The sequence below is a fragment of the Arvicanthis niloticus genome, chromosome 6 (genome assembly GCF_011762505.2).
Source record: "Arvicanthis niloticus isolate mArvNil1 chromosome 6, mArvNil1.pat.X, whole genome shotgun sequence".
NCBI lineage: Eukaryota > Metazoa > Chordata > Mammalia > Rodentia > Muridae > Arvicanthis > Arvicanthis niloticus.
This window is the reverse complement of record NC_047663.1, coordinates 89,264,859-89,281,927: the sequence shown is the minus strand read 5'-3', so window position 1 is coordinate 89,281,927 and position 17,069 is coordinate 89,264,859. Positions and strand designations below refer to the sequence as shown.

General features: G+C 54.2%; 1 protein-coding gene across 2 annotated transcripts; it reads left to right on the top strand.

Moving 5' to 3' along the window:
* Positions 1–457: 457 nt before the first annotated feature.
* Positions 458–17,037, top strand: Wdr90 (WD repeat domain 90). 2 transcript variants are annotated; one of them, XM_076937101.1, is made up of 41 exons: positions 458–770; positions 872–1,048; positions 1,145–1,253; positions 1,411–1,581; positions 1,803–1,917; positions 2,010–2,077; positions 2,436–2,539; positions 2,609–2,824; positions 3,218–3,286; positions 4,324–4,434; positions 4,519–4,664; positions 4,744–4,801; positions 6,059–6,177; positions 6,265–6,426; positions 6,503–6,633; positions 6,700–6,816; positions 7,186–7,421; positions 7,601–7,740; positions 7,913–8,043; positions 8,806–8,936; positions 9,184–9,345; positions 9,436–9,564; positions 9,783–9,898; positions 9,973–10,007; positions 10,189–10,320; positions 10,822–11,013; positions 11,246–11,343; positions 11,708–11,810; positions 11,987–12,108; positions 12,253–12,412; positions 12,501–12,691; positions 12,959–13,127; positions 13,200–13,311; positions 13,665–13,836; positions 15,012–15,134; positions 15,230–15,404; positions 15,514–15,644; positions 15,723–15,866; positions 15,938–16,057; positions 16,184–16,268; positions 16,590–17,037. In XM_076937101.1, the coding sequence occupies exons 1-41, from the start codon at positions 492–494 to the stop codon at positions 16,745–16,747; spliced, it is 5,619 nt and encodes a 1,872-aa protein (XP_076793216.1). In that variant the 5' UTR covers positions 458–491; the 3' UTR covers positions 16,748–17,037. The 2 variants fall into 2 exon arrangements, with proteins under 2 accessions (XP_076793216.1, XP_076793215.1); XM_076937100.1 differs by having other exon boundaries at positions 1,788–1,917; positions 16,590–16,896.
* Positions 17,038–17,069: the final 32 nt, after the last annotated feature.

Here is a 17,069-nt window from a genome sequence, read left to right as displayed (position 1 = left end):
GTTCACATATAGAAAAAAGGGTTCAGCTCTCAAAAACAAACAAAAAACCGGAGGCCTTAGAGAGGGTCAGCGACCATGCCTACTTAGCACAGCTCCCTGCACTGCGCTGAGGCCCCGGTTGGGCGTGGCCGCAGAGGCCCAAGCAGAAGGCAACAGCGGAGGAAATGGCCAGGGCGAGCCCAAGCAAGACTTGGGGGGTCTTTTTTTTTTTTAATTATTTGTTTATTTTATGTATGTGAGTACACTGTCATTCTCCTTGGACACACCAGGAGAAGGCATCGGATCCCACTACAGATGGTTGTGGGCCACCTTGTGGTGGCTGGGTGAGGGTCTTTTAGTCAACCCGGAGCTAAGCAGCTCCGGGAGTTTTGTGCGTCGCCGTAGCGGCGACGGAAGTGACGCGCGTTGCCAGGCGGCTGTTGCTAGGAGCCGTGCTGCGTGTTTTGCGTAAGACAGCGTCAGCTGAGGCGGGAAGCGCGAGCTGTAGCGCCATGGCCGGAGGCAGCGGCGCGCGCGAGGCGCGCTCTTGTCGGGTCTCGCGTCCCGGGAGTCCCGGGTCCGAGGTCCCCGCTGCGTCACTGACTGGACCTCGTGCAGAAGCCCGTCTCGAGGGCGGAGGTGGAGGGTCGCGGCGCGCTGCCCAAGACCGGTGCTCAGGCGGCGTCCCTTCTCTTGCAGCTTGGCAGCACCCTTTCCTCAATGTATTCAGACACTTCAGGGTGGATGAGTGGAAACGGTCCAGCAAAGAGGGAGATGTGTCTGTGGTGACGGTACTGACCGCGGGGGTCTTTCCTGCTCCTGAGAAATCTCCCAGTGGGCACTGTGACTGTCCTCCAGCTTTGCGCCGTTTGCAGCTCCTCTCTCTTTCTAGGACAAGGTCCTGAAGAGCGCCGTGTATCGCATCCGTGGATCTGTATCTGCCAGCAACTACATCCAGCTCCCCAGAACTAGCACCCAGTCTCTAGGGCTGACTGGGCGGTACCTGTATGTGCTTTTCCGGCCCCTGCCTACCAAGCACTTTGTCATCCACTTGGACTTGTCCACCAAGGTGCCCAGCTTGGAAGGAGGGCTGGGTGTTTGTTGCTGCTTCCCCCCCCCCCCCGCCCCCATAATCTTCATCTGATGGCCTTGCTCTGCCTCATAGGACTGCCAGGTCATCCGTGTGTCTTTCTCCAACCTCTTTAAGGAGTTCAAGTCCTCCGCAACATGGCTTCAGTTCCCCTTTGCCTTCGAGACTAAGACACCCAGGAGAGGTGGTGACATTTGGTCCGGGAGGGACAGCTTGAATGAAGGCCTAGAACAGGATAGTACAGGCCCAGCTGGCCTTGTGCTTCTGTGTGGCTCTGAGGACAGCTGGGGGATGGGACTGAGAGGTTGATGGTAGGTGCTGACCTCGCACCTGTTCTGCAGACCTGGCAGGTGTACGTCCTCCTCGTGCCCGCTGGACCTGCCTGCAGGTGGACCTGCGTGACATCCTGATGTTCTACCTGAGCCGGCATTATGGCCATCTTAAGAGCATCAGGCTGTGTGCCAGCCTGCTAGTCAGAAACCTCTACACCAGTGATCTGTGCTTTGACCCTGGTGAGGCCCACACTTCATGCCCCATCCCAGTCTGAAAGCTAGAACCCTCCCGCTAGCTGGCAGATGAGAACCACTCAACAATTTCAGAGAGCCATGCACCAGGGCTCCCACTTCCAGGAAGAGCACTGGTGGAGTGGCAGATACTTGGTATTGCATCTTGCTTGGGGTGGGAAGGGATAGGACAAATGTCCCTCGATCTACAACAGCCCTGATTGTTGTAGCTGTCACCATCACTGAGGCCCGGCGTGCAAAGTTGTCAGTCAACCCTATGCCTCGAGAAATGGCCTTCCCAGTGCCAAAAGGGGAGAGCTGGCATGACCATTACATCCACATTCGGTGAGCAGCTCTGGACCTCAGGTGGTGAGGGGCCAGGTGGTCTTCAGTCCCCAGATACTGACTTTGCTTCTACCTGTGTTTGCCACCATGAGGTTTCCAAATGACGGCTCAAAGGCACCTGATGAGCAGGCTGAGAAGAACTGCTCTCCTCCAGAGGCAGGTGGGCTGTGGTTCTACAGGGCGCATAGAACTTGGTGGCAACAGTATAGGGGCACCCTGAGTGGGGTTCAGTAGCATGGAGGGTACAGGTGTTACGTGCCTCGGGCAGCCTGGAGGTGGGCACAGAGAAGGGTCTAGCTGGTGGTCCTCTGAGGTTCGAGTCATATTTAAGGTCTGTGATGTAGCATCTGATCCCCATGCTTTCTTGTTGGGAGAGGATCTGCCAGGGTTTAGGGTAGAATGATGGTAGCATTTGTGGTGTAGCATCTATAGAGTGGGTGAGGGGAGCCCCCCTGCACCTTGTCTGGCATTCTCATGGGCCTCTTGCCGCCCCACTCTGGCTCTTTGCTCCCTTGAAGTCTTCCTAGGGCATGTGTCACAGCGCCTGCCTCATCCAGTGGTCTTTGGCAAACCTTTGCTGAGCAGTAGGTCCCCTGTGGCCCAGACATCTAGCCCTACATTGGTGAGTGCACTTGGGAAAGGGCTGGGGACCGGTGGCCCTAGGGTGCTGATGGCACATGTTCCATTACAGCCATGCCAGGTCCTTTCAGCACCCAGTCGCCTTCCAGAGGCCAGCCTGACCAAATATCCAGAAGTCTTCAGTGTAAGTGCCTCCGGCATCCATGGCCAACGTCTTCCAGCCTGGGATGAGATTACCGATGCACACATGGTGGCCGGTGGGAGACACGTTCTTCCTGACAAATCATCTGGAGTGCCCATGGCCCTTGAGGACATTGGCTCCTGTAAGGTGAGTGCCCACCTGAAGGCATTTGGGCATTAGTGAGGTGAAGGGCTGGCTAGTCCTGCGTACATTGAGCAAGGGTGTACCTTGTTGATGAATAGAGATGGGTTTGTTCCTGTTGCCAACTCTGAGGGTCACTGCAGATAGTCTGTCAAAGGACAGGGGTTTCCGGAGTCTTTACTGTGACATCCAGAAGACTGCTGCTAGCAAGAGCTCCCCATCCCATGGTCTGTCTGTCCCTCCCTCCCTCCCTCCCTCCCTCCCTCCTTCCTTCCCTTCCTCTCTCTTTCTTTCTTTCTTTCTTTCTTTCTTTCTTTCTTTCTTTCTTTCTTTCCAGAGGCAGCACAGGTGGGGATAGAGTGACTTCCACGAGTCTCACTTTGTGTTTTCCTATTTCAGGTCTTCCTCCCAGACCCAGTCCTTAGGCTCAAGGGAGTCATCGGCTTTGGGGGTCACAGCACCCAATGGGTGAGGTTTCAAGGCAGTTTCCAGAACACTTTCCATTGGGTGGTATGAGTGAGTTTTAGAAAGATTTCTAGTCCCGTCTTGGACACTTTCTTTCCTATGGTCCTCAAGAAACTCTGCCCTGCCCACATCTGCTCACTCCCAAGAACTAATATGAGCTCTCAGGTCATGGGTGCCCCCTGTTCACTTGATAAGACCTGCTAGGCAATGGCTGGATTAAAGGGCTCCCAAAGACCCAAGACCCAAAAGATTATTTTATGTAGACGGGTGATGGTGGCACATGCCTTTTGATTTCAGCACTCAGAGGCAAAGGCAGGCAGATCTCTGTGAGTTTGAGGCCAGCCTGGTCTACAGAGTTCCAGGACAGCCAAAGCTACATACCAGGCCCCTTCGTAAAAGGAACCAAGTGCTGCTGAGCCATCTCTCTAGTCCCATAAAGAGTTGTTTATTTTATGTGTACGTGTACGCTTCCCACATGTATGCAGAAGCCCACAGAGATCAGAAAGGGAATCAGACCCTCCGAACAGCAGTTACAGACAGTTGTGAGCCACCATGTGGGACCTTGGGGTACAATGTGAGTTTTCTGCAAGAGTAGTAAGCTGTCTTTACTGCTGAGCCATCTCTTCAGCCCTGGTTATAGCTCTAGACCTTGTGTGAGTGTGGCTCTCTGATCCAGACTGGATATGTTGGAATTGGGTGTGATGTGGGAAGTCAGCTCCAACATATGCCATGGGCCTCTAGGAAAGACCTGTTAGAAAGGAGTGGTGTTTCCCTCCTTTCTGGGCATTCTCTAGGCTCTTCTGGGCATTGTCTCTGGGTCTTTGATCTTTTGCTACCAAGATCACCAGTCTTTTATGGTGAAGAGGCTTTAGTTGTCTTCCCATGAATGCCTGTGATGGGGAAACAGATGTTTCTTTGGGTGGCCACATGCCTGTGTGTGTGTGTGTGTGTACGTGTGTGTACATGTGTGCCTCAGACTCCCCAGGAGGGACCTGGCTGGGTTTCTGTGGGTGATTTTGGTCCTGGCCCTCATATGTTAGGCCCTGTGGACCAAAGATGGTGTAGCCGTTGTTTACCCCTGCCATGCAGTCATAATCGTCCTGCAGATTGACACTGGACAGCAGAGATTTTTCCTTGGCCACACCGACAAGGTACATGCCTGCTGGGCCTGGGCAGGGAGAGGCGAACCTGCAGGCCGTACAATTTTTCCCTTTTTCCTTATTATTCATCTCCAGGTCTCTGCCCTGGCGCTCAATGGCAGTGATACAGTGCTAGCCTCAGCTCAGGTGCAGCCTCCCAGCATGGTGCGTCTCTGGGACTTCCAGACTGGGGGATGCCTGTCTCTCTTCAGAAGCCCACTGCACACCATCTGCTCCCTCAGGTGCAGTAGCCTGGGTGCGGGCCAGCAGCGGGAGTGGGAAGTGCTGAGAAACTGCTAACCTCATCTTCCACACCTACAGCTTCTCTGGCAGTGGGGCGCTCCTCTGCGGTGTGGGCAAGGACAGACATGGGAGGACGGTAATGTGTCAATAAGCTTGGTACAGGAGGCGGGGCCTGCTGCTTGGGTGGTGAGCTCCAGCCAGCCTTTTCTGCTTGCTTGCTTTTTTTGTTTGTTTGTTTGCTGTTTGATTATTCGTTTGGTTTTGTTGGTTTTTTGAGACAGGGTTCTCTATGTAGCCTTGGCTGTCCTGGAACTCACTCTGTAGACCAGGCTGGCCTCGAACTCAGAGAGATCTGCCTGTCTCTGCCTTCTGAGTTCTGAGACTAAAAGCATATGCCACCACTCCCTGGCTCAGCCTTTGCTTTCTAAAACTCTTATCTTTGTTTATTTCTGCTTATTAAAGTAGTATGTATGTCTTGCTTTAAGATGGGGGCCAGAGAGATGACTCAGTGATTAAGAGCACTGGCTGTCTTTCCAGAGGCCTCTGGAGTTCAGTTCCAAATATCAGCATGGAGGCTGTCTGTGCCTCCAGTCTCCGGGGATCCAGTGCCCACTTCTGCCTTCTATTGGCACTGTACATACATGGTGCACATTTAGACCATCGCTAATAAATATAGAGGCTTTTTAAAAAGAGGAATCAAGATGAGCTAAACATGATGGCACATTCCTTTATTTTGTTTTGCTTTGCTTTGGTTTTATTTTTTCCTCCCCGAGACAGCATTTCACTGTGTAAACTTGGCTGTCCTGGAACTCATGCTGTAGACCTAGCTGGTCTTGAACTCACAGGGATCTGTTCGCTTCTGCCTCTGGAGTGCAGGGTTTAAAGGCCTGTGCCACCACTGCCCGGCGGTGGTGCATTCTTTAGCCCTAGCCCTGGAGAAACAGAGGCAGGTCGGCCGTTCTCTAGGCCAGTCTGGTCTACATAGCAAGCTCCAGGCCAGCCAAGGTTACATACACTAAATCTGTATATACATATTCAGTGTTGGCAGAGTTGTAGGCATTTAGCTGCTCTAAACTGACCCATTGTTTTCGTGTGGGCTACCTTCGGCTTTTTTTTTTCTCAGAATGCTGGGAATCCAATCTAGGGCCTTACATATTAGCCAATTGCTCTGCCACTTAAAAATACCCCAGTCTCAGTCAGGTTTTGCTTATCTCTATAGGCAGCTACTGCTGCACTCTGGAGACTCTGAACTTGATGTTCAGGGGCTGATCTCTATACAAGCCCCTGCCTGTTGAGGGGCTGGGAGCTCAGCTAGTCCTTACAGGGCAGGGCTAGGCAGAGCTCTTGCAGGGCTTGATGTCTGCACCTGGAGTTCATTCTGCATTTGTTGCAGGTGGTGGTGGCCTGGAACACAGACCAGGTGGGCCTTGGCGGTGAGGTGACGGTTCTTGCAAAGGTGCATGCTGACTTTGACGTTCAGACCTTCCGGATTGCCTTTTTTGATGAATCAAGGTGATGTGGCCAGGCTTTGTGGTACTGGGACAAGGTCTGGGCCTTGAGCCTCTCTGCCCCACCTTGCTTACTCTTCCATACACACAGGATGGCATCATGTGGTCGGGGCAGTGTGCGGCTCTGGCGGCTGCGGGGTGGTGTACTTCGATCCTGCGCTGTGGACCTGGGGGAGTACTGTTCACTGGAGCTCACTGACCTTGCCTTTGCACAGGCGCTGGATGGCCACTGTGTGCCCTCGGCCAGCATGCTGTGAGTCCCCGCCTTTGTTCTTACCCAGCCCACCCCTTACCCTGAGTGCCTACCTCACTCCACCCTCCCTTTGCAGCTTTGTGTGCAGCCACAGTGGTCACATCCTGGAGATTGACCACCAGCGCATGGCTGTGCAGCATGTCCGCCGCTTGCTGCCGGCACAGTCCCCTGGTGTTCCCCTCACCGAGAAGCAGAACTTCAGCATGGGTAGGTGTGCACCCATTCCTCGGGGAAGTGACATCACGTAGAGGTGCTGATGGCTGCCCTTTTCAGGGTCCGGCATTGCTATCAGTAGCCTCAGTGTCTCTACTGCCACATGTGCTGTGGGCTCTGAGGATGGCTACCTGCGACTCTGGCCCCTGGACTTCTCCTCAGTGCTTCTAGAGGCCGGTGAGATTGCAGACGTCTGTCTACTCTAGTTTGGGAAGAGCTGGCCCTGGCACAGGGAAGGTTGGGATCCTTTGGTTTTTTGGTAGTACTCTTCCTGGGCTGGACAGTGAGTTCTGGGGTGAGGGAGCTGCCCTGAACCTGCCTGCCTAGCAACACCAGTACTCTCCACAGTCTGCTTTCACAGGGGCTTTGGGGGCAGTGGCTAGTGGGCATGATACTCTCAGAACCCTGGAGACCTTGGAACAAGTGGTCTGTGTCTTGGGTACCTCAGTGCCCACATAGTGTGTGTGGTAGCGTGCTATGAGCTTTCCTGGAGTCATCTTTCAAGCTTGCTGGGCCCCAGCGGCTGTTGCTCCATCTTTCCCACAGAACACGATGGCCCTGTCAGTTCAATCTCCTTCAGTCCCGATGGCCTGCGTGTGCTGTCCACCACCACTTCAGGCCACCTGGGCTTCCTGGATGTTCCTTCCCGGGAGTATACTGTGTTGGCACGCTCCCACATGGCCCCAGTGCTGGCGCTTTCTACAGAACAGAACCGGGGACAAATGGCCACTGTGTCCCTTGACCACACTGTCCGCATCTGGGATCTGGCTACCCTACAGCAGGTGGGGAGTGGCAAAAGGCAGGCAGGGGATAGGTCCAGATGTCACGCCAAAAAGTTGAGGGCAGGGGATCCACAGGGAATTTGGTCCTTCCAACCCAGTCTCTGGAACACATGGGGCACATTTGTCCCTTGCGTTCTCTTGGTCCCTATCCACCCTTTATGGTGGCCTCTTTCCTCCAGCTCTTTGACTTCTCATCCTCTGAGGACACCCCTTGTGCCGTTGCTTTCCACCCCACAATGCCAAACTTCTTCTGTGGCTTCAGCAGCGGGACTGTGCGTTCCTTCAGCTTGGAGAACTCTGGAGTCCTGGTAGAACACACGTGAGTGTTTCCGGGGAACGAGGGCTAAACAGACACCATCAGTGACTATGGAAGCTGAGGAGCTCGGTGGGATCCCACGTGGGGAGGACCCTTTGCAGGAAAGCCAGTGCCACCATAAAGCACATCTTGGCTCCCAGGGCGAAGGTCAGTGAGTGTCCCATGTGTGGTGCAGGCGTCACCGAGGGGCCATCACCAGCCTGGTCATCACCCCTGACGGCAGATTCCTGTTCAGCTCCTGTTCTCAGGGCTCCCTAGTCCAGTACAGCTGTGCTGTTTCCAGATGCTGCGTCCTACGTGTGGCAGGTCAGCCTCCTAGCCACTCACGCTGTTCCAAGGCACTGGGGAGCTCCTTGGTTAGCTTTCTATGCTACGGTAAAGACTATGACCGAAAGCAGGCTGGGGAAGAAAAAGTTTATTTCACCTTACAGCTTCCAGTCCATCCAGGGAAGTCAGGGCAGGAACTTGAAGGCAGGAACTGAAGCAGAGGCCATGGAGGGGTACTGCTTACTGACTTGGTCCCCATGGCTGGCTCAGCCTGCCTTGCTTACACAACCCAGGACCACCTGCCCAGAAGTGGCACTGCCAAATGAGCAGGGCCCTCCTACATCAGTCATCCATTAATCAAGAAAATGCTCCCAGATTTGCTTACAGGCCAATCTGATAGAGGTATTTTCTTTCCAGATGTCTCTGACTTGGTCAAGTTTAAAAAAAAAAAAAAAAAAAAAAAAAATCAGGACAGGACACAGCCATCCCCTCTACACTCAGGGTCTGTATTGTGCCATGTGCCTCCCACCAAGGAGGGGGTCTCTGAGCCCTCCTTACAAGCAAGGCTCAGTAAGGGCAGCCTGGGCAGTAGGAAAGCAATTGGGAGAGACCCATTCAAAGGGCATCTGTACCTCCGGTGCTCCTCCTTGACTTAGCCTGCCAAGTGGCCGTGTGATACAGCCTGTGAGACCTGAAGTATAAGCTCTGTGCAAGCTGTAGAGGGTCAGTGTTCGCTGCAGGGGAGATGGGATTAAATGTATCCCACCAAACCCACTGACCCCCTGCCCTGTGCTGCTACAGCCAATATGGTATGTCAGGATGGTCGCCCCAACCCCAATATCCTGGCAGTCAGTGGAGACAGCTGCCGGCTGGCCTTTGTGGGCCCCTCCAAGTGCATGGTGACAGTTGTGGAGTCGGCATCCTTGGATGAGGTGAGTGTGGGGACTCCTAAGCCAGGGGCTCTGCCTATCTAGGTTTAAAGTGTCCAGGAATAGGTAAGAAGCTACAGTTGCTCCGGGGCAGTCCAGGGCCTAGCCGTGATGCTACAGGTCCTGGCTTCACCATGCTCTCCAGAAGCTCAGCTTTTTATGTGGGGTTTATGTCTGGGCACCCAGGTGGGGGCTTCTAAAGCCACTTCCCTAGCCCTGGGTTGGAAGCTAGTGGTCACTTTCCCCCTAGCTACTCCATGTTGATGTCAGCACCCTCAACCTGGCCAGCAACCACCTGGACTGGGCTATGGCCGTCTGCTTCAGCCCCGAGAACTCAGGCCATCTGCTGGTGTCCACATCCTCTAACAAGGTTGTGGTACTGGATGCTGTGTCAGGATACACAATCCGGGAGGTGAGTCAGGGCACTACAGGCAGTAGTGGGCTGCCCCTAGTGCCAGCTGCTCCATCACAAAGGGATATCTTTGAGAACGCTTTATTCTAGTTATCTAGTGTCCGATCCAGAGCCTGCTCCTCCCTGGCTCTCAGTGAGGATACTCGTTTGCTGCTGGCAGCCACTGGCCGGACCATTACAGTGTGGGATTATCTAACACAGGCGAACCCCAGCTGCCAGGTACGTGCTGTGGTCAGCAACGGGCTATGGCTCCCCATGGGTGGCTGCAGAGACCCTGGTGGAGCAAGTAAGGGAAGGCAGGGACTGGAAGGATGGAAGGTGATGTGTAGAACCCTCTGCTTGCTGAGGCCAAAGGCTACCCGGGGATACCTAGAGACCAGGAGCACAGAATCCTGGGCATGCGCTGGGTCCCTGTATATGATGCTTACTGCTCCTAGGTATACATTGGCCACTCAGAGCCTGTGCACGTTGTAGCCTTCACACCTGATCAGCTACAGGTCATCAGTGTGGGGGATGCCATCTTCCTCTGGGACATCCTGGCCACCCCTGAGAGGCAAGTGTCTACCCTTCACCATGTCTGCATGGTCCTTTTGCTGGCTGGCCCCTGACACCTTCTCTTGTTCTCAGAGATGACCCTGAGGCATCCCCAGTGCATGAGGCCGGTGAGTGATCCAAGCTTAGCGGGATAAAGAGGGCATGATCATGTTAGTTGGAGCTGACACTGGGTTAGGGGTCATGTTGGGCAAGTGGCATCATCTCCTCTCCTATGCCTACCTGATGAGACCTCCTCCCTCAGAGACATACCTGACATGCCCAGCTCTGACATAGTCTTTCTATCTCTAGGCTCCAGTGCAGGGCAGCTGGAGGACCTGGCATCTGGGGCCAGTGGACTCCCTCGGCAGCAAGTGCCCATACCATCTCAGGCAACACCGCCCCCACTGAGTACCCATGACAGGCTTCTTGAAGGCAGTGTTGGTAAGGGTTGGGGTCCTCGGCAGGTCTGGGTGTGCATAGTCACAGTGTGTGCCTGGGTGCTGGTTCTCAGTGGTGTCAGGTCAGGTAGCTGTTTTTCTTTTCCTTTCTTTTTTCTTTCAAGACAGGCTCTCACTGTGTCTATGTCCTCCTATGTCATATGTGGGAGCCATAGCCCGTTGCTGACCACAGCACGTACCTGGCAGCTGGGGTTCGCCTGTGTTAGATAATCCCACATTGTAATGGTCCGGCCAGTGGCTGCCAGCAGCAAACGAGTATCCTCACTGAGAGCCAGGGAGGAGCAGGCTCTGGAGCAGATACTGTATATGTATATACATTTGTCTCACTTTCAAGACAGCTCTAGCTATCTTGGAACTCACCATATAGACCAGGCTGGCCTCAAACTCACAGAGATCTACTTGTCTCCACCTCCCAAATGCTGGGATTAAAGGCATGCACCACCAACTCTGGCTTTGTTCTTTCTCTTTTTGGTCCTACCCCTAGGCACTTTCTCCACTTCTGATGAGGAAGGACTCTGTGAGGAGAACCATGTTTGTGAGGCATTCCGCCAAGGCCAGGACCCAACCCCACCTGTGCTCGTGGAGAAGGAGGCCAGTGGAGCTGGGGATGCCCCCCAGGAGGCTGCAAAGAGCTCCTGGACACATGCCGAGCTTCCCAGTCACCACAACCAACTGAGTAAGCCAGTGGCTGCAGGCAGGGACGGAGACCTCCGCCAGGCCACTTCTGGGGCTTGTAGTAATCTTTCCTGAAAGATGAGTTGAGGTCACCTCCAGGACTCTGGGGATCCTGATAGACCTGTGGTGGGTTGGGACACAGCTCTCAGCCTAGCAGGGTTGGGTGGCTTTGTGTCTGGGGAGGGATCTCTGATGGTAGTAGGCAGTTCAGTGTCCTGTGCTTTCTCTTTCAGGTGAATGGAACCTTCGGAGCAGAAAGGCTGGGCTGCCAACCCGCCCAGACTCCTACAAGCATTTCACAGCTCGATATAAGGCCTCTACACGGGTTAAGGTTGGCAGCACGCCACCTTAGGGGTTTCTAAAGATAGACTCCTGAACATGGGCTCTCTCTGTCTTCCCCAGGGTAGCTTCCACTACATCCTGCCCACACATCCTCTATCCTGTAGCATATGTACTCAACTTCCTGGTTCTGCTGATCCTACCTCTGTCTCTCAGTGGTGCAGCTGTCCCTCTCTGCCACCTCAGTATTCCGAGCATCAAGTTCCTAGTTCCTCTCTCATGGATCCTCCCCACCTCTCTATTTATACCCCAGGTCCCTTACCTGACCGCTCTTTGTGTATCTCTTAGCAGCTTACCTGTGTAGTTTGGAGACCAGCTATGCTGGTTGCCAGCTTTCTGGGTCTGCTTCCTTGCAGAGTGTCGCCTTCCCTCCCGTTGGCAGAGAGCAGCTGCGACTGAAGGCCGTTGTGGGCTACAATGGGAATGGGCGGGCCAACATGGTCTGGAGGCCCGACACAGGTAGGACTGCAGTGTCCAGTCTCATCCTCTAGGGGAGGTCCTCCACAGCAAACACACACTAGATGCCAGTTGAAGCTTCTAGAGTGTAGGGCACTGGCACATGCTCTAGTTATGCCAAAGCCCCATGAGGTTTGACTGCCATGGTGATGAGATATTGGCGTTTTCCTTACCTATAGGCTTCTTTGCCTACACATGTGGTCGCCTGGTGGTAGTGGAGGACCTGCATTCTGGCACCCAGCAGCACTGGCTTGGCCATCCTCAGGAGATCTCTACACTGGCACTCAACCAGGATGGCCAGGTGCATACCTTGTTCGTGTCCAGGGGCACAGTGTACAGTAGAATGTGGCTGTAGTTCAGCACGCAGGACACATCCCAGCTTACCAGCTCAGCAAGGGCAGGCATGGTAGCTGTCTCTACTGACCACTCACCTTCTGGCCTGCAGGTCTTGGCCTCTGCCTCCTGCTGTGGCAACACAGCTGCCCGCTGCCAGATCCGAATTTGGTATGTTGCCAAGGGCCTCTGTCGGCACGTCCTTTCCCACCATGACACAGCTGTGCAGGCTCTGGCCTTCTCACCAGATGATGAGTTCCTTGTAACATTGGGTAGGTAGGCTTGAGGAAGAGAGAAAGGGCAGACTTCTAGGAGCCCTGGTGGCTGGACTATGCCTGACATCCCTGTATATGTCCCAAGGGGACTATGCTGACCGGAACCTTGCCCTGTGGAGCATGGCCACCTATGAACTCCTGTCATCCACTCGCCTCCTGGAGCCTGTGCATGGCGTGGCCTTTAACCCGTGGGATGCCAGTGAGCTCGTCTGTGTGGGCACAAGTGCCATTACCTTCTGGCTCCTGCAGCACCATGGGGCAAACACCAGCTTTCAGGTACCAAGCTGCTGGCTAAGATGTTATTTTATGTGCATTGTGTCTCACCTGTGTGTACATCTGTGTGAGGGTGCTGGATCCCCTTGAAGTGGAGTTTCACAGTTGTGAGCTGCCATGTGGACACTGGGAATTGAATCTGGGCCCTTTGGAAAAGCAGCCAGTACTGTTAACCACTGAGCTATCTCTCCATCCACTGGCAGCTTGAGAGGATGGAATCTGGTTGCCTGAGGACCTCTCTGACCCACAGCCACACTTGTGCTCTGTCAGGTACACCAAGAACCAGTCCCTGAAGAACTGGGGGCGTCCGAGTTGACCTCACTGTGCTATGGGGCCAGCCCTCTGCTCTACTGCGGCTCCAGCTCTGGCCAGGTCTGTGTCTGGGATACTGGCACTGGCCACTGCTTCCTGGCCTGGGAGGCTGATGATGGCGAGATTGGTGAGTGGCCCTCCAGCTGTGCTGGCTGTCACAGTGTGGGAAATGGCATCTCATACCCACCCTGTCTTCTAGGAGTGCTGCTGTGCTCAGGCTCTAGACTGGTCAGTGGGAGCAACACAAGAAGGCTGCGCCTTTGGGCTGTTGGGGTTGTGCCAGAGCTGAGGCACAAAGGCTCAAGTGCCAGGTGAGCTGCCATGGGCCTCGGTACCGCATCATTCCCCTGGGTTTTGGCTGCAAAGTGTCAAGTTCTTGATGGATCCTGCAAGCCAGCACTTCTGTAGCACAGCTCTCAGACAAGGGCTGCCCTACATATCTGTCATTAGTTGAGCCCCTCCTTGAGGATACACTCAGGCATAGCATGGGCCTCGCAGGCTGCAGACCAAGTGGAAAGAAGCTTAAAATCCCTGGCTCTGTCGAATTGGTTCCTTTACTGGTGAGACCAGAGTACCAGACTAATGGCTGCTGCTTTCCCTGTTACCTGGCAGACTCAGCTGGCTCGTGTCTGTAGCCTCAAGACTCCTTTCCCTGTTGTCTTAGGTCCAGTTCTGTTTTCATGGAGCGTGAGCTGACCCTGGATGGGGCTGTTGTGAGTGCCAGCTTTGACAGTGGCATGGACATGGGTGTAGTGGGCACCACAGCTGGCACGATCTGGTACATCAGCTGGACAGAGGGCACTAGTACCCGCCTTATCAGTGGCCACAGGACCAAGGTGAGCTCACTGGGCTGCGAAGGAAGACGGGATTTCCACCCCCAGGCAGGGTAGGCTAGGGCACCAAGCCCATTTACTGCCCCTCCCCCACCCCACAATCACCCTGTCTGAAGAGTAACACTTTAGGGAGATTCAAGTGGGGGTCTCTTGGGTCCAGGCATTGTATATACTGAGTCAGTATAGACTGACTCTGCAGTCTTTTCTTTTTGTTCTTGTTAAAGAACCCACATCACTTGCTTAGCACTTCTCATGGGCTGGTTCTGCTGACATCATCAGGATCCTACTGTGGAGTCCTGGCAGCCCCACCAGGTTCTAGTTGGATCTGCTCATATGCAGTTGCAACTGGTCTGGAGATTTCAGATGTGGTCGGGTCTAGGCAGGCCTGTCATTTGCTAGGACTATCTGGATTTATTCTTGCCTGACAGACCTGTGATAGATGGTGTTTGTGGCCATGTGTGGGCTCCCTTCATAGTCCATCAGATTTCCAGGTTCATCCAGGTTGTGTCTCAGTTCTTCTGTCTTTTCTATGGCCAGTCTCCCATTGTTCAAACAGCCAGTATGCTCTCCCCGCCACAGAAGTTTGACCCTTAGCTGTGCTGGCAGTCCTGACTGCTTTCTAGCACTAAGCGTAGACAAGCGTTCCAGGCCCAGAGGCTATGATACAACCCTCATGAGCCCAGGAGCTGGCAATGGGACCTAGGGCCCCTGAGCAGCCCTAAGCTTAGATTTTCTCCAAGAGATATGACTCAGTTTACACTTTGAATTTCACTGGTTCATGGCATCTGTGCCACCTGTCTCTAAAAATCCTGATTCTCAGTGGTGCCCACGAGGTACACATGTTTTCTCCATCAAGACATTCAACAGCCTGAATAGAACGCCACAGAGCTACTCAAGCTGTGAGCGCTGGAGGCAGCCGAGTGGCTCGTGCTTTTTCTTCTAGTCTATAGCCTGCCGGAGACATGTGGTCACATTATATACTTTAGGTTTTGTCAGTGTTTCCCAAGGTTTTCCAAGTTCCCCTTAAGCGTAGGGAGCAGCATGCACTTCACATGGAGGTGGTTGGGCCAAGTGGGCTTGGGCAAAAGACAGTTGTTCCTGTGTGGACTGCCTGGTCTGGAGATCTGAGTAGGAAAGGCCCAGATGGGCATCCCCTCAACTGTCCGGGGGTCCCACAGGTAAACGAGGTGGTCTTCAGCCCCAGTGAATCTCACTGTGCTACCTGTGGCGAGGATGGAAGCGTGAGGGTGTGGTCTTTGGCCAGCATGGAGCTGGTGATCCAGTTTCAGGTGCTGAACCAGGTAGGTAGAGAGATCTGGGAAGTGGGTCATGTGCTCTCTTCCCTCTGTCACCTTCCTGGGGAAATGCTGGTTTTCCCTTCTTCATGTGACACTAGAGTTGCCTCTGCCTTGCATGGACGCCCCCGTCCTGTGGCCTCCCAGAGCAGCAGCAGGTGGTGGCCGGCTACAGCGATGGCACACTTCGAGTCTTCAGCATCTCTCGTACTGCGATGGAACTCAAGATGCACCCCCACCGGGCCGCCCTGACAGCCATTGCCTTCTCCACTGACGGTGAGGAGATGCGGCCACAGAGGATGTGCCCACCTCATCTAGCCTGCACCACACTTCCAGGCCGGGGGTTGGGCTCACAGAATGGCATCATAGTCTCCATCTGGCACAGGTCAGACCATCCTATCTGGAGATAAGGACGGACTTGTGGCTATAAGCCACCCCTGCACAGGAATGACCTTCCGTGTGCTCAGTGACCACCGTGGTGCTCCAATTTCTGCTATCCAGAGCACGAGCAAAGAAGTAAGGCAACCTCAGGGGATGGTGGGGAGGGGTTTGGGGTGCTATGGGCAGGCTTCTCACATCCCTCATTTCTCCCAGTATGGAGACCTTGGGGTAGAGGGTGTAGAACTATGGCTGGCTGCAAGTGGGGACCAGCGTGTCAGCATCTGGGCCTCTGATTGGCCCCGGGACCGCTGTGAGCTGCTGGAATGGCTGAGCTTTCCTGCACCTGCCGTCTCAGAGGTAAGAGTTCGCGGGCATACAGGTGGGGGTTGGAGCCTGCACAGCTCAGCACAACACACTGCTTTCCACAGGCTCCGGGCCTCCTGCCCCCCTCTCTTGCCGCCTTCTGCCCTTGGGATAGGGCAATACTGGTGTGTGTGGGCCTTGGTGCACATGAAGAGGTAGTCTTCTACAGCCTCCGTCAAAAGCAGGTCTGTACGCAATAGATCCTGCACTGTAGGTGGGCATCGGGGGCTGTGTGTCGCAGAGTCATAAGGCCATGGAGCCTGGGCTGTGTCTCTAACAGGAGACCTCAGTGTCACACTGTCTTCCTACAGGTGGTACAGAAGACACCTCTGCCCTTCTTTGCCATGTCCTTGAGCCTGTCCCCAGGGGCTCAGCTCATGGTGGTTGGTTTTGCTGGTGAGTGCTGGTGTATACACAGTATTCTGGGAAGTGGCAAACTGGCTCACCCACTCTTCCTTCATCGCTGAAGGAGAGCGGACACAGCCCCAAAGGGAGGCCTAAGGTCACCAGCTGCAGCATCTGCACTGGGGCAGAGGGAGGGCAGCTTTGGTGCCCTCAGCCATAGCAGGTGTGGGGGTGTAGACATCATGGTCCTACTCCCTCCCCTCAGCAAGGTTTCCTGGTATCAGTGCTCAGAGCACTGAGTTAGCCAGGGACACAGGATTGGGAATCCCTCTGGGTGCTGCCTGGTCCTCCCACCCTGTCATCTGCCCACAGAATGCATGCTAAGGCTCCTAGACTGTGCATCAGGGACTGTCCAGGACTTTGAAGGCCATGATGACTCGGTGCACCTGTGTAGGTTCACTCCGTCTGGCAAACTGCTCTTCACAGCTGCTCACAACGAGATCCTGGTGTGGGAAGTCACCAGCCCCTGAGTTAGGAACATAGGCAGAAAGCCAAACTGTAGACTGCTCTATGCCGAGTCAGGATGGCTGGGACAGACTTCAGAACTGCATTGTTTGGAATTTGGGTGAAATCTGAAAAGATTTAAGGAGCCTGAAGGTGTGGCAATGGCTTAGAATCTGTGAAGCATGGATTTGGTCCTCAGAACCACTCCCCGGACCCCCAGAAGACTTGGCATACTGTGTTGTTTTTCACATGAAGTTTGTTTTATTGTTTTTACTGTACAGATTAAGTAAATAAAAACTGGCATTTATTATATCGATACATTGTTTTATTGTCCCATAAATTGTATCT

What these genes read in the sequence shown, in the direction of transcription:
- Wdr90 (XM_076937100.1), top strand. Translation starts at nt 492, where the DNA reads ATGGCCGGAGGCAGCGGCGCGCGCGAGGCGCGCTCTTGTCGGGTCTCG. An exon ending in AGGCCTCTACACGGGTTAAG is followed by an intron (nt 11,344 to 11,707) that starts GTTGGCAGCACG and finishes GCTTCCTTGCAG; the next exon opens with AGTGTCGCCTTCCCTCCCGT. An exon ending in CATGGTGGTTGGTTTTGCTG is followed by an intron (nt 16,269 to 16,589) that starts GTGAGTGCTGGT and finishes ATCTGCCCACAG; the next exon opens with AATGCATGCTAAGGCTCCTA.